The 15,031-nt window shown below is 50.2% G+C and overlaps 1 protein-coding gene across 4 annotated transcripts in view; it reads left to right on the top strand.

The window, feature by feature from the left end:
* glceb (glucuronic acid epimerase b) overlaps positions 1 to 14,942 on the top strand; it is a 64,674-nt gene extending 49,732 nt beyond the window's left edge. For all 4 annotated transcript variants that reach the window (XM_081705889.1, XM_081705888.1, XM_035520724.2 and 1 more), the window contains 3 exons: positions 2,649 to 3,163; positions 7,554 to 7,784; positions 9,939 to 14,942. In XM_081705889.1, coding sequence (XP_081562015.1) covers positions 2,662 to 3,163; positions 7,554 to 7,784; positions 9,939 to 10,963 — 1,758 coding nt within the window. In that variant the 5' untranslated portion in view covers positions 2,649 to 2,661 and the 3' untranslated portion in view covers positions 10,964 to 14,942. The remainder of the gene's footprint in view (positions 1 to 2,648; positions 3,164 to 7,553; positions 7,785 to 9,938) is intronic.
* The last annotated feature ends 89 nt before the right edge of the window (positions 14,943 to 15,031 follow it).

Raw genomic sequence — 15,031 nt, 5'->3', positions numbered from 1 at the left:
ATTGATGGCCTTGTTTTGAAATCACTTTTCTTTTAAGATTACAGGTTATCCAAAATATGGCTAAATTGGTTAAATATCTACAAACATATGGCATCGGTATTTATTCCTATAGGAATTTTGACCCATTTTACCCTAGAATTCTTTTTACCCCCTGTGTAATTCATGGCTCCTAAATTAGGAAGGCTAAGCTCTCCTGTCTTTTTATTGCATGTTGCGGTGTGTTAAACTCTAGCACTCTGTTGTCTTTCAAGTCTGCAGTGCAGCTTACTCCGATGGGGGGGATTACACTGCTGTAGCTGGGTCTGATCTCTGGATTATCCATAGCTCAGCCATACCTCCTGCACATTATTGGACATGAAAAACATGAAAAAATGTGCAGAGCTGCAGGTGTGACCCGCTTTCAGTGGGGCCACCTGATTGCAGCCACACTGTCTCTGTGCCTGCCTTCTGATGCCCTGGTCCTGTCCCTGCTGAGCGCCTGGCCCTGGTCCTGCTGACGGTCTTGCCCTGGCCGTGCTCCTGTTGATGCCCTGGCCCCGTTGAAGGCCTGGCTCTGGTCCGGATGACTTCCTGGACCTGGCCCTGCTCCGCTGCTCTGCTGTGAGGCTCAGATGTGCAGTCTCCCCTCACCTCCTCTCCACACCCCTGCCCTCTGGAAGTGGTGGTGTCTGAAGCCTGCCTTTCCCAGAGAAAGGCGTGAAAAGATCAAATTATTTATAGTCGTCGGAAAGCAGAAGAGCTGCTTATCTTACACTGTGCAGTGTGCCGCTCTGCAGCCCACAGCAGCTTCATGAGAGAGCGCAAGGAGTGAGGGAGAGAGATGCATAGAGAGCATATGAGAGCAAGGAGTGAGGGAGGCAGTAGGTAGAGAGGCAGGTTGGAAATGAGGTCGCGAACGCCCCGTCTGCTCTGATCTTTCATCTCCTCTATATGCGATGTCATTTCACCAAATATGACTGATCCTTTTTTTATGAGACAATATTTTATGGGTTCAGGTAAGGCTGGTGGCAGAAAGCAAACCACCTTCAGAGATCATTTTGGGCACTGCAGCACACAAACCAACAACCCCTAACCCCCCAGCCCACGTGCTTGACAGCATGGTGGCCGTACGCTTAAACAGCACCGACTCCCGCCGTGCCTATGATTGTTATATTCTTGGCTAATCCTCCTTCTCTCTGCTCCACTAAGCCTCCTGCCGGTCAATCAGGCTTCATTTAGCACGCCGATCTTTACTCGCTGAGATGGATGGCGTCCATCCTGTAGGTGATGCTCGCCAATGAACTTCTGCTATGTGCGTGAGCCGGCCCCGTTACCGTTTTTTTTACGTTTTGTTTATTTTTCCCCTCCCCCGCTCCGGCACCTCCGTTGCCGGATAGGCGGCGCCATCTGACCCAACTCGCTGGCTAGCTGTGGTGGGAGGCAGCACCGTTTGGTTTATCGATCTCCGTTCTTGGCCAGGCAGGCAAAATGCCAGATAGGCAGCAGCCGGCAGTGGGGGCGATCGACTCCTCCCCCTCCTGCCTCCCCCAGTGAGCGGGTGATCTGCAGCTGGCGTACAGTGAGCCGGCCAGTATGGTACTGTGGTCGTGAGACCCAGTGGCCGGGGGCGACAGCACCATGGCGATGGGCCTGCTGTCGCCAGCAGAGCTACCCTCATCCGGTCGCTCGGGTAACCTGACCCCGCAGTATCTGAAGCCTCCTATCTGAGACACTGCTTCAGCACTCTGCACTGCTCAGTGAGAGACCGCCCCGGTGCCTAGGAAGTGGATTCCAGCACTGGTGGCTGTTTCATCCTCCGTCTTGCTGAACTGCTTGGTATGTCACTGTGTACTCATATGCTGAAGTTTCCCCCTCCTCCCCTTCTCAGGGCTCGTTTATTTAGTGTGCATGCAGCGTGGCGTGATATTGATTAGACCTTTTTAAACTCAGCTTAATATGATGTAGATGTGCATCAAATTTGCTCAAAAGGAATTGCTGAATTGCAAAACGCAATATATTGTGTTTTTTTATTTATATTTATATATATATATATATATATATATATATATATATATATATATATATATATATATATAAATATTTATATATATATATATATAAATAAAATCTCCTACACTGCCTCTTCCGTATCCTTCAAGATGGGATCTTGAGGGTCCTGCATAGTATCATGGCTGTTCCCGGGACTGCACTCTTCTGGACGGAGATCCCGTATGTTCCATGGCTTTGCTGGAGTCATTCTCCCAGATGAGGGTTCACAGCACCTATTGCTCGGATTAGCAGGGGAACCACTGTTGCCCTCACCTGCCACATCTTTTCTAGCTCTTCTCTCGGCTCTTGGTATTTATCGAGCTTTTCATGCTCCTTGGTCCTGATGTTGCAATCACTTGGGATTGCTACATCTATCACTATGGCCCTCTTCTGCTCATTGCCCATCACTACTATGTCCGGTTGGTTAGTCATTACCATTTTGTCAGTCTGTATCTGGACATCCCCCAGGATCTTGTTTTAATGGATTAAATTAAGCATAATCCATTAGATCAAAATGCCATTATTACTATTAAAAACATACAAACAAGCTGTATCCAAACCTGGCACATACATATATTTAAAAATATGTATAAGTGTGTGTGTGTGTGCTCTTCCCTCAGGTGAGCAGTGAGGATGCGTTGTCTAGCAGCCCGGGTGCACTACAAGACCCTGATAGTGGTCTGCGCTCTGCTCACCTTCCTCACCTTGCTGCTGTGGAACAGGTGCTCCAGTGAGAGAGCCCTCCGCACGGTGGCCCGGCCGCCCCCACCGCCCCCCCCGGCCAGCCCCAGAGCGGACGGCCTCCGGCAGCAGAGGGCCCAGCCGCCAGAGCCCCCGCCCGTAGCCGGTGGGCTGCGCTACGAGGAGATCGACTGCCTGATCAATGACGACACGACTATAAAGGGGCGGCGCGAGGGCGGCGAGGTCTACCTGCCCTTCAGCTGGGTGGAGCGGTACTTCGAAGTCTACGGCAAGGTGGCGCAGTACGACGGCTTCGACCGCTTCGAGTTCTCCCACAGCTACTCCAAGGTGTACGCGCAGCGGGGACCCTACCACCCCAGCGGCGTCTTCATGTCCTTTGAGGGATACAACGTGGAAGTGCGCGACAGGGTGAAGTGCATCAGCGGAGTGGAAGGTAGGTGCGCCCGCCCGCCATCCCGTCGGGGAAAGACTCTACGTGGCTACGTCCTGCTGGGACTTGCCTTATGGGAACTAACCATAAAATGCTAGAAAGCTACAATATTGACTTTATGAATTCTCGGTCACATTTTGCTTTAAAAGCTTTATTTGTGAAGTGTAGCGCATGCTTGAATGTCAATGAGTGCTGTGATTATGATTTGTATTCAGCTTATCTACAGGTTGAGGTCACAGTCAAATGGCTCCTAGCATGGTAATAGAAAGGGATTGTCATGCAAAGGTTAATCTGGGATTTTTTTTTTAAAGTAATAAAATGGTAATGGCAACCAAAAATAGGTCAGCATAAGAGGGTGAGGAGACTCTTCTTCTGGCCCTCAGCAGAGATGAAGCTGGGAATGAGGCTCGGGTGCTCTGCCTCCTGAGTCAGGAGGAGCACACGGTAGCCACCAGAGCGCATGCAGCTTGATTAAACCTCGCTGGCAGGGAACGGTACCGCCACGAGCTGTCAGACATTCCGGTTCTTATGTCCCTAATGAACACAAGAGGGACAAAAATTAAACAAACTTGCTGTCAATGGTGTGATCGTGTTTCTCTGCAGAAAATGGATCTGCCCAGTGGAACTGGAAGACTCAGCGGCTTTACAACGCTATGCCTAGTTTGTGTGTCTGCCTGTCTGCCTGCCTGCCAACACCCTTAAGTAATTGTGCACTTGTGTGTTTAAACAGATTTGTGACTCATTTCCCCCGTCTCCCCAGATGTGTGCCTGCCCCCTCCTCCTGCTGTCAGTCACTACATGAGGGCATGTCCCACTGGAACGCCACTTCATTCTCTCATGCGCTGAAGGCAGGCGGTGCCAGAGCGAGCCCACTGTTGGCCATTTAATAGTCATTTAGCTGTGCTGGCCAGTAAAGGTTTTCCAGGAAGCCAGTCCTAAGAAATCCAGCCCATAGGCTCTTGGGAGTAATGGACCATCGATGGACTTGCATTAAGCAAATGAAAGCCGGATTGATTCAACTAGATTACAAGAGTTGATTGTGGTGACCCTAAACTTAATGGAGAACCTCTTTATGGTTGTACCGCCGTGCGTCTTGTGTTTTGCCAGGCCGGGAGAGGCAGGCGACGGAGGGATTGGTGGGATGGGGTTGGGGGGGTGTAGGGAGAGAATGAGGGTTGCTGGCTGCTCTTTCAGTGGTGTCCTTTGGTGTCAACGTCACACGATCCAAGAAACACATTTTTCTCTTTGTCCCTGTTCATGGCGTAACTAAGCACCTCACGCCAAGTTCTTCTTCACTACCCATGAGCTCTGACAATTCCCTTTCATCTATCTCTCGCTGGCGGTTTAAAACATCTTTCTCGCTCTCTCGCACCCCCCCCCCCCTCCCCACCATCTCTTCTTGTCCTGTGGTTTCCCTACTCCCCCTCCTCTCTTACCGGAAGACACAGAGACCCTGCCAGACGAGGAGGAGTGGCTCTGTCCCTGCTCCCCCGCCTGTTCTGCCCTGGCTTTCAGTCATCCATGGACATAGTCGTGATAGCCACCTCACTCTGTGCCATCGCAGGCATACAGACTACAGACAAAACGTTAAGCTTGCCTGAGCCTCTGACAAGATGAGTGCCTTTATGAGGAATCCAAGGGAGGACATGCAGGCACTGGTATGTACTGGTCCTGAGGAAGACGTTGGTGGACTCCTGCCGAAGTAACAGGTTAATGGACTGATCGTGTCAGCTTCTGTGAAATCTGCTATCTGAAGCGAAAAGTCATCTGGTTCTCTGGTTCTGTCAGTGCTGGGAGCTCCTCCACACAGAGCACTGACAGAAGAAAGCATAGCAGAGACCTGGGTAATGGAAGGATGCACTGCTAGTTTACTCGGCAGTATCGCCACAGCTCTGAAGGTGGAACCCCTTCATTCGGCCCGAGATCGTCACCTCAAATTATTGAGCTGTTCAGCCACTCGTTAGTTAATAGCAGTGGCGTTTTTAGCAGGAAAATCACCAGCGTTTGGGTGACCGTGGCGCTCCAGGAACAGGCCAGCAGCCTCGGGTTGGACGAGCACCATCCTGCCCAGCTCACGGGCTCATGCCCCCCACGCAGCAGGGGCCAGTTTGTCACCCCCTCAGCAGTCCTGGGTGCATTTGGGCAGAACTCACGTGTTGGGCAGAACTCCACATGTTCTGTATGTGTACTTTCAGTGAGGGACAGGCACTTCAGGTCAGACAGAGAAACGCACCCCATGTTCATTGCCCACAAACCCAAGCATGGGGCTCCGTGGTTTTTTCCCAAGCTCATCACAGGCTCACCGCTGGCTCGACACTTGCCATCTCGGCTCGTCACGGCTCGTCACGGCTCCGGCGGGTGCTCAGAGTGCCTCCGCTCTATTAATTACCACGCTGGGGATGTGGGAGCACCTCTCAGGCCTCATTCAAGGTTGCGAAACGTTCCACTCGGTTCTGCTCTGGCGAGGTTATTTTAAGAAGCGTGTGCAGCAAGCGTGCCTCCGGGAAACGTGAGGGGGAGGCGCCGTTTGTGAAGAGCACGCGCGTGCTGGCACACTTCACCCACCCAGACATCCCGTTGCTGCTCATTCTGGCTGTGGTGAAGGCGGTTTTGGCATCTTAGCAGGTTCATTTTTCTGATCTTTGTTTTGTGGAAAGACTTAAGAGCATCCTGGGAGTATAATCCTTCTCTCGTCCAGCTGTTTGTTTGTTGTCACGGACGGTGTGTGTGTGTGTGTGTGTGTGTGTGTGTGTGTGTGTGTGTGTGTGTGTGTGTGTGTGTGTGTGTGTGTGTGTGTGTGTGTGTGTGTGTGTGTGTGTGTGTGTGTGTGTGTGTGTGTGTGTGTGTGTGTGTGTGTGTGTGTGTGTGTGTGTGGGGGGGGCCTTTTGTAGTCTTTGCCCAATTGTACTAGAAGCGGCCCCAGCTGTTCCTTAGAGCCAGCATGAGGTGCGATTTAGATACAAAAGCAGTACTTCACGTGGAGGTAATAACACATTACAGCCCTGAGCCTGTTATCTGAGCCGGAGTGTACGTGCGCACGCTGATGCACACATGCAGGTGCGCACACACACTCACTCCAGGCTCTGTTGCTAAATGAGGAGGGAGACAAATAGGAGGGTTGTATAATAAGAGAAACAGGAAAGGCAAGAGAAAATTTAGGATTACTAAAGGTGTATGAGAGAGTGTGAGAATGAGGGGGAGAAAAAGTGTGAGAGAAAGAGTGGAGAGAGGGAGAGAAAAAGAGGGGAAGAATTAGAGTGAATGAGTGAGTTTTCCCCTCCTACCCAGAGTGAGTTAACTCTCCTTCAGCAGTCCAATGGAGATCAATAGAATCTAGGCCAGACACAGTTTTCACTCCATGTACCTCCTGATGTGGATTCCACTTAATATCTGTGCGTGTGTCGCTGTGTGCATGTGCTGCTGTGTGCGTGTGTTTTGCACACGCATGCATGCCTTCCTGCTTTGAAATCGGCCTAGAGGAATGCAGTGCTTCTTATCAGCACATTGACTTGCTGTTTGATCTATTTATCTGCATTTCTCTCATCACATGTCTGTGTGTGCGCGTGCACGGTGTGTGCGCGTGCACGGTGTGTGTGTGTGTCAGAGACAGACAGAGAGAGACAGACAGAGAGAGACAGACAGAGAGAGACAGACAGAGAGAGACAGACAGAGAGAGACAGACAGAGAGAGACAGACAGAGAGAGACAGAGAGAGACAGACAGACAGAGAGAGACAGACAGACAGAGAGAGACAGACAGACAGAGAGAGACAGAGAGACAGAGAGAGAGAGAGACAGAGAGACAGAGAGAGAGAGAGAGAGACAGAGAGAGAGAGAGAGACAGAGAGAGAGAGACAGACAGAGAGAGAGAGAGACAGAGAGACACAGACAGAGAGACACAGACACACAGTGAGGTGAGGAGAGTGTGAGTGAGTGAGCGAGCAAGCATGGCGGATCTTTTCCCCCCTCTGCTTTGTCCCTGCTATCAGCTGCCGGTCTCGTCTGTGAGGGTGACAGAGCAGGTGGGGTTGCGCATATTGTCCTGAGAGTGCGGAGGCTGTTCCCGCCATGCTGGAGGCTACCAGCCCTGCTCCTGCCATTGCAGCGCGGGACTGATTTGCCTCTTTGTATGCAGTGGTCAAGTGTTCAACCACCCACCTGTGTTAAGTGGATTTTATGCTGTGGCGCTCAGGACAGCCTCTGCTGTTCTCCCAGAGACGCTCTGAGCCACTAGCTTCATGTCCCATTCAGACAGTTCCCTTTTTTGGTACACAGTTGCAATCATTAGAACCTAGTTAATAGTGGCTGCAGTAAACAGCTCCTTTGTTTGTTGGCGTGAGCCACTGCTCTGTGTGTAACTAACTAACAACCTGTGTTACTTACCTTAACCCGCAGGAGTGCCGCTGTCCACTCAGTGGGGACCACAGGGTTATTTCTACGCCATTCAGATCGCCCAGTACGGCCTGAGCCACTACAGCAAGAACCTGACTGAGCGGGAGCCCCACATGGAGGTGTACGAGGCTGGCGAGGGCAAAGCGGACGCTTGGGTTGTGCCCAAGGGCTGCTCGCTAACCCGCAGCCACGACAAGACCCGCGCCACCTCCGTCCGTCTCTTCAGCGCCCCGGGTACCTTCACACCAGCCCTGTCCTCTCACCCCATCACATACTCCTCTTTTTCTATTAACTTTTTCCCCCCCTGTCTTATTTACTCATCTTCCTGATTGGCATGTCAGTTAGGTGTGGACGGATGGATGATTAGATTCATAACAAGAAACATGGATGGATGGATTTGGATGGATGGGCACTTGGCACAGCAGTAGTCTGTGGATTAAAGTCTGTATGCTTGTTTTCACTACTTTGACACAAGATGCATTAAGTGACCTCCTCTTTTGAAATGTATAAATCCTTTTTTTTTTTTTTTTTTTTTTTTCCCCCCACTCAGACGCAGCCACGGGTAAAAACATGAGCAACCTGCAGTAATGTCTACAGTAATGCGCATTAGTAGCACTGTGGGCAGAGTTTTAAAAACGTGAACTCCGTGTTGAGGCAGCGACCTTTCTCGAGTGTTCCTGGTTTGTGGATGCCGACTGTGCACAGATTCCCGTTCAACATTCAGTCTGAGACGAGAGGCCAGGGTCAAGGCCAGCGTGGGGCTTTGGGAGGACATGCTGTGGAACCTGATAGCTGTATTATATCATTAGAATACATTCTGTGCCATTAGATTTTCGGGTCAGCCTGTCTGGAGAAGGGACGCGTCCAGACGCCGCTCCATCATTGTCTTGTTGCTTTCATTCTTCTTCTTGATCTACTCATCTTGATCTGTGTCCTCAGCCACCCTTGTTCGCCTGGCCAGTTCCCTCTTCTGCCTGTTCTCAATTAATTCTCCAATCAGCAGCCTTGCACCGCATCCTTACCGCCTTTCTCTAAATCAATATCTCTAGCCTGTTGGGGCCAGTGTAAACTCACACAGACAGACACACACACACACACACACACACACTAGCTTTGTCTCTTATTGGCCAGCGATATGTATTTTGTTGTTAATAATCCAGTGTGGCTTTTTAGCGCTGCTCTAATCAATAGCCATTAGAATTAGCTGGGCTGTTGTGCCGGCTGTCAGTAATTGGTGTCATCACCTAGAGCATTGATCTGAGCAGAGCAAGTCGGGGAGCGGTGGATCCACCACTCCAGCATGAGTCTTCTCTCTCTCGCTCTCTCTTGCTTACACACACTCCCTCCCTCCCTCCCTCACTCAATCACACTCTCTCTTTCTGTTTCCCTATCTTTCTACCTCTCTCATCAGTCTCTTACTGCACTTTTCACTCACTTTTACTGCTCTCTCTCTCTCTCTCTGTGTCTGTATCTGTATTCTCCCCTCATCCTTTATTGACTCGGGGAGGGGTGGAGGTTCGGGCTAATCAGACGAGTGCAGTACAAATCCACTCGCGCTCTCTGCATTGCCTTAAGTAATGGATTTATGAGTGCATTAAACAGCAGTGCAGGGACATGTGAGCCATGCTGTCCTCTGCCTGCTCCCTAAAACGGTCTCTCCCCAACACCTCCTCTCCTTTATCGCCCTCGTTATTGCTTTCGAGCTTTCTGCTTTGCGCACTTCCTCTGACTTTGCGTTTCATCTTCGCCCGTGCGGCTAAAGCTCCCAGCCCCTCTCCTGTGTCGCTTAGCAGCAAGCCGCAGCTGTTGTTCAGGCACAGCTCGCACGCGGAAGTGAGGGCTGAACGTTGCAGGCGATGGAGGTGCTGTTCTGGGAGCCCAGCACAAGGGGAGTGATGACGATGGTGGAAGTAAGCTTCCTCAACCAGAGTCACTGCCATGTGCTTGGGAGAGAGGACGAGCTCCGAGCGGTTTGCCCTTCCAGATGGGTTTACTTTCTCCTCAAGTGTGCAAGAGTGTATTACACCCCCGAATACCCCATTCCCTTTCCACGTTCTGTTCTATGAGTCTGACTAACCACTGGGACAGTGTCACATGTGAACTCAGCACCCTCAGAGCTTCTTTCTGACACAGGTGTGCCAGTGTCTCCCAATCCAGTCCTCAGTAACCTCTAGACAGTCCACATTCTTTCTGCTGAAGCCGTCAGGCAGGTGTGCCTGCAGCTGTGACAGAGCAAAACTGTGGACCGGCTGGGGCTCCCTGAGGACTTGGTTGGGAAAACGCAGAGCTCTACCAGGCATGGGCCTCTTTGCATGGTTTTGCATGCATGTGCTTTGGAGAAGAAGCAGGGTTTGTTTACCAGCCGCACCATCTGCCTGTCTTTGACAGAGACCTCAGAGGCATTGTCTCTCACCCTGGGCAACTCGAAGGACTTCATCATCTCCTTTGATCTGAAGTTCACCTCCAACGGCAGCGTGTCCGTCGTCCTGGAGACGACAGAAAAGGGGCCTCCTTTCATAATCCACTACGTCACCTCCACCCAGCTCATCGCCTTCAAAGACCGCGACATCACCTACGGGATCGGCCCTCGGACAACCTGGACGACGGTGACCCGCGACCTTCTCACCGACCTCCGCAAGGGCATCGGTCTGTCCAACACTAAGGCAGTAAAGGCCACCAAGACGATGCCACGGCGAGTCGTCAAGCTTTTGCTCCGGGGCCGGGGGGCCATCGATAACATCACCATCTCCACCACCGCGCACATGGCCGCCTTCTTCGCTGCCAGCGACTGGCTGGTGCGGAACCAGGACGAGCGGGGTGGGTGGCCCATCATGGTGACACGCAAGCTCGGCGAAGGCTTCCGGCCCCTGGAGCCCGGCTGGTACTCGGCCATGGCCCAGGGCCAGGCCATGTCCACGCTGGTGCGAGCCTACCTGCTCACCAGGGACGAGACGTACCTGAGGGCCGCCCTGCGGGCCACAGGCCCCTACAAGCTGCCCTCGGAGCAGCACGGGGTAAAAGCCGTGTTCATGAACAAGTACGACTGGTACGAGGAGTACCCCACCATGCCCGGATCCTTCGTCCTCAATGGCTTCATCTACTCACTCATCGGCCTGTACGACCTCACCCAAACAGCGGGTGACGTGGACAGGCGCGAGGCGGCCCAGCTCTACAGCAGGGGCATGGAGTCGCTCAAGGCCATGGTGCCTCTGTTTGACACGGGCTCGGGCACCATCTACGACCTGCGGCACTTTATGCTGGGCACGGCGCCCAACCTTGCCCGCTGGGACTACCACACCACACACATCAACCAGCTGCAGCTGCTTGCATCCATAGACGACTCACCCATATTCAAGGACTTTGTCAAGCGCTGGAAGAGCTACCTGAAAGGGGGCCGGGCCAAGCACAACTAGAGCCAGTGGTCCAGGGCGAGAGGGCTGGCAGGATGTGGCAAGGGCACTCAGCAGCCTGCAGGGAGATGAGCTGGCAAGGATGAGCTCAGCATAGCCCACTGCAGGTGCCAGCCGTGGGGCACAGCAGAGGATCTCGTGGGATCCATTTGGGTTTGAAGCTGTAATTGCTCATCATGTATTCATCAACTCTATGCTAGAGGTTCTAATAAGTACAAATGCGAATATTGTCGTGTGCGTGCGTGTGTGCGTTCTGCGTGTGCATTCTGCGTGTGTGTGTGTGTTCTGCAGTGTGCCTGTGTGTGCGCGCGCTGCAGTGTGCGTGTGTGCGCGTGTGTGTGCGTGCGCGCTGCAGTGTGTGTGTGCGTGCGCGCTGCAGTGTGTGTGTGCGTGCGTGCGCGCTGCAGTGTGTGCGTGCGTGCGCGCTGCAGTGTGTGCGTGCGTGCGTGCGCGCTGCAGTGCGTGCGTGCGCGCTGCAGTGTGTGCGTGCGTGCGCGCTGCAGTGTGTGCGTGCGTGCGCTGCACTGTGTGTGCGCGTGCGTGCGCTGCACTGTGTGTGTGTGTTTTGCTGTGTGTCTGCTGTGTTAGCTATGTTTAAACATCCTTCAGGGTTGGGGATAACATGGCTAATGGTGCAGCTTTCTTCCACAAAGTACTTTCTTCTGATGGGGTAGCAAAACAGGTTGTGGTAATATAGAATCAAAGTTAATTTGATCAAGCCAAAATTAAAGAATTAATAATAATTTGATTAAAAAAGGAGGAAGTACATACATCCTTCTAGTATTGACGTGCATATATGATATAAGATATGTATATTTATTTCAAAATGCCCTCAGCCATAACCTTGAGCTGGCGTCCTTAAAATGAGCTGTTTTTGAACGCCTGTATTCTGTTGTTTGGCAGCCGAAAGGAAACGCTACACCTCATGTCTAGCAAAAAATATCCCCATGCCCTGTACCGTGCTGTCATACCCATGCTCCTAGCTCAGCAGCAAACCTCAGACCACACAGTCCTGACTGCATCCGGCTTCCTTGAACTCCACCACCACCCCTCCAGTGTGTTTAGCCAGGAGACTCGTGACCGCTGAAGGGCTACTCATGTTGCCTGTGCTGGCTTGCACGGTCCTAAAAAATGTAACGTGTCTGGGCTGAGTTCCGGATACTCACAAAGGAATGTGCTTCAGAAACATCACTGTGCATTTATAATGATGGGTCCTCACAAATTACCCAAAAGTGTAACAAATAACCCAGAGCTGTCTCTGGTGCAATGATCCTTACCTGCCAAGGTCACGGGCTTGCTTGCAGAACCTGGCAAAGCTGCTGTCTGAGTCAGCCTGACCCTCGGCCGCCAGATCAGCTGATGGAACAAATCTCAAATGACACAGCGAGTTCACAACAAAGACACACTAATGGTTTATTTGCAAGAATGAAGTAAAGTACTGGATATTTTCATGTAGGCTAAATTTTAACTACATTTTTGTTGATGCACAATATGGACAAAATGTCAAATTACAATTTTATTGCTACATAATGCAGTGTTGATGAAGCCTCAGTGTAGGCGTGAGCTGGTATGCAGTGTTGCCAGGGCTGGGTCTGTTAGGTGGGCTTTGGGAGCTAAACATGCAGATATTTTGCCATAGTACAGGAAGGACCTGAACAGGTGCAAATGCTAAACAAATGTTTCCCTTTGCCTTTTCACAGAAAAGCATGTGAAAAAATATAGAAAAGGAATGAATATCTTTCAAATTGGTTCATAGGGTGTTACCCATGCCTGATGGTCTGAACTGGGTCTGTGACTGACCCCTTAATCTTTAATCCTGACCCAGGCATATTGGAAGTTGGTCAGGCAAAAGTCTGGAAGTGTGTGAGGTCGTCCCGACAGCCACATGCCACGGGTGCTCACTCAGAGAGGGCCCCCGGGAACCACACTTCCTGTCGCTGAAAGCGCAGCAAGGTGCTCAAGTTGCTTCATGCTAATGAGAAGCGCAAGAGCCTACATCCTGTCTGAGACCGCACCACCGCCTGCAGACCTGTGACTGTCTGATGCGTGTCTGTGACGAGAGCGCCTGTGTGGACTTCTCTCACGCTGGCTTGTCTGCCTCGGCCCTTTTGCAATAACAGGTTTAAACTAGAAGCTCATAGAATTCAACTGACTGCAGTTTTTACATAATTTTACATCTTAAACTAAACCACTGCACTGATTTGTTTGTTTATTTTTAAAACCTTTGTAAGGAACTCCATGAACTAAAGTTTTTTGTTTTTTTTAAGATAAATGTCATTATTTGAATTAACTCTATCATTATGCACAGCAAACATCAAAGAAACCCAGAATGTCAATTAAGTGAGAGCTGTATGAAACATCTCTGAGTATACCTACCCCAACCCTGTCCAGCCTAGCTGAGGCGTGTGTGTGTGCGTGTGTGTGTGCGCGGTTGGGGTGTGTGTACCTTTTGACCTTCCCTGATCTTCTGAGGCATAGCCCTCTTGACCTCAGTAGCAGAACTTTCACCCTGCAGCGTCTTCTCTTCGCCCTCCTCATCTCTACTCTCCACCATGCTTTGCCAACACACACAGTCTATTCTAGTGTTCTAACGCTGTCAGCATCAGCAGTCTTTGTTAGCAGACACCAACAGTTGGATTTACCTTGTTAGTTAAAAAATCAAAATTAAAAACTAACATGCTGAGAACTATTTCTATAAGCTGTTTGCTGGGCAACGTCCAGGTGTTTTCCAGAGACTTAAATCTATCCTTAATGCAGCACTAGAGGTACATCAGACCTTCCTGTTAACTGACTAGTGTCTCTTTTTTTTCTTTCTTAGTGGATAAGAAGGCAACATCAGTTTTGCAGTGTTCTGTCATGAATACTTCTATGCACATTTCATACCTGTCACTTACTGGAACTACAGAAAGGCAGGGTGGGTCAGTCTTCAGAAGGGAAAATGGTTTTGTTTTTTGTTTTTTTTTGTTTGTTTTTTTTTGCCATGAGCATCTGTAAAACTTAAATTTTGTTCATACCAAAGTCTTTAAAGTTTGAGGGGTTTTTTTTGGTGGGGAGGGGGGGGGGGTGTTTAAGAAGTGCTGCGTGCTGAATTCTACAAAGGAACAGCATCTTTTGTTTTAGGTTGTTTTTTGTTGTTGTTGTTTTGGTTGAGAGATGCTATGATATAAATAGAATGTGTACAAGGGTAAATCTACCTTCCTGTAAAGGTGAAAATGCCTTGTAATCTTTAGTTTTGTAAGATTAGATTTCTATAGACTAGGGAGGGGAATGAATAAGAATACTGTAATCACAATGACTATGGGGTGTGTGCAACTGTTCGGCTAATATTAGCGCGCAATGCTATATCTTTCAAAAGGAAAATCAAGAACTTGCGGCGGCATATGTTGAGCTCTGTTTGTATGAGACAACTTGAATTGGTTTCAGGCCAGGGGTATTGTTTGCATTAGGGTCCGCTGTTGTGTAAACAGCATTAAAGCACAACTGTAGTGTTCTGCTCATTTATTGGATTCGTAATTTCTTCGTAACTTTTTGTTTGTTTGTTTGTTTGTGTTTTTTTTTTCTTTCTTTCTTTCTGGACAACGTGCAACGCCGCCTCCTGAGCTGCTACTGTGGTTCACTGTGTAGTTATGATGTGTGTTTTCGATACATTTTTTGTTTTTCTTTGTTCCTTTCCTCTCTTCCTCTTCCTCCTCTGCACGGTCCCGAACGCTGACAAGTGAGGCGTCGCGTGTGAAGTAGGCAATAAAGCGCTGAGCTGGACAGCAGAAACAACGAGGACCACCCCTCCACCGCCCAACCCCGAGAGGCGGGACAGAGTTTGCAATGCAAGCACAATGTGCACATGCCACCATTTTTATGCAGGAAAAAGGGAAAAGAAAAAAAAAACCACAAGATGTTTATATAAAGACTTCGATCTTTGTGCTTTAAATTGCTTTTTAAAGTTGTAAAATAAAGGCATCTTTCATAAAGATGGTTGGCTGGAGCCTGTGAAATGTGTCATGTCTACTGCACACCTTGTTCTGCAGGGAGGAGTGGCTGCAGTGCAGATTCTTTCTTGCACTGTTAGACATC

The sequence above is a fragment of the Electrophorus electricus genome, chromosome 23 (assembly GCF_041902795.1).
Source record: "Electrophorus electricus isolate QZ-2024a chromosome 23, ASM4190279v1, whole genome shotgun sequence".
NCBI lineage: Eukaryota > Metazoa > Chordata > Actinopteri > Gymnotiformes > Gymnotidae > Electrophorus > Electrophorus electricus.
Note: the sequence above shows the minus strand (reverse complement) of the source record. Positions and strands in the feature narration are given on the sequence as shown.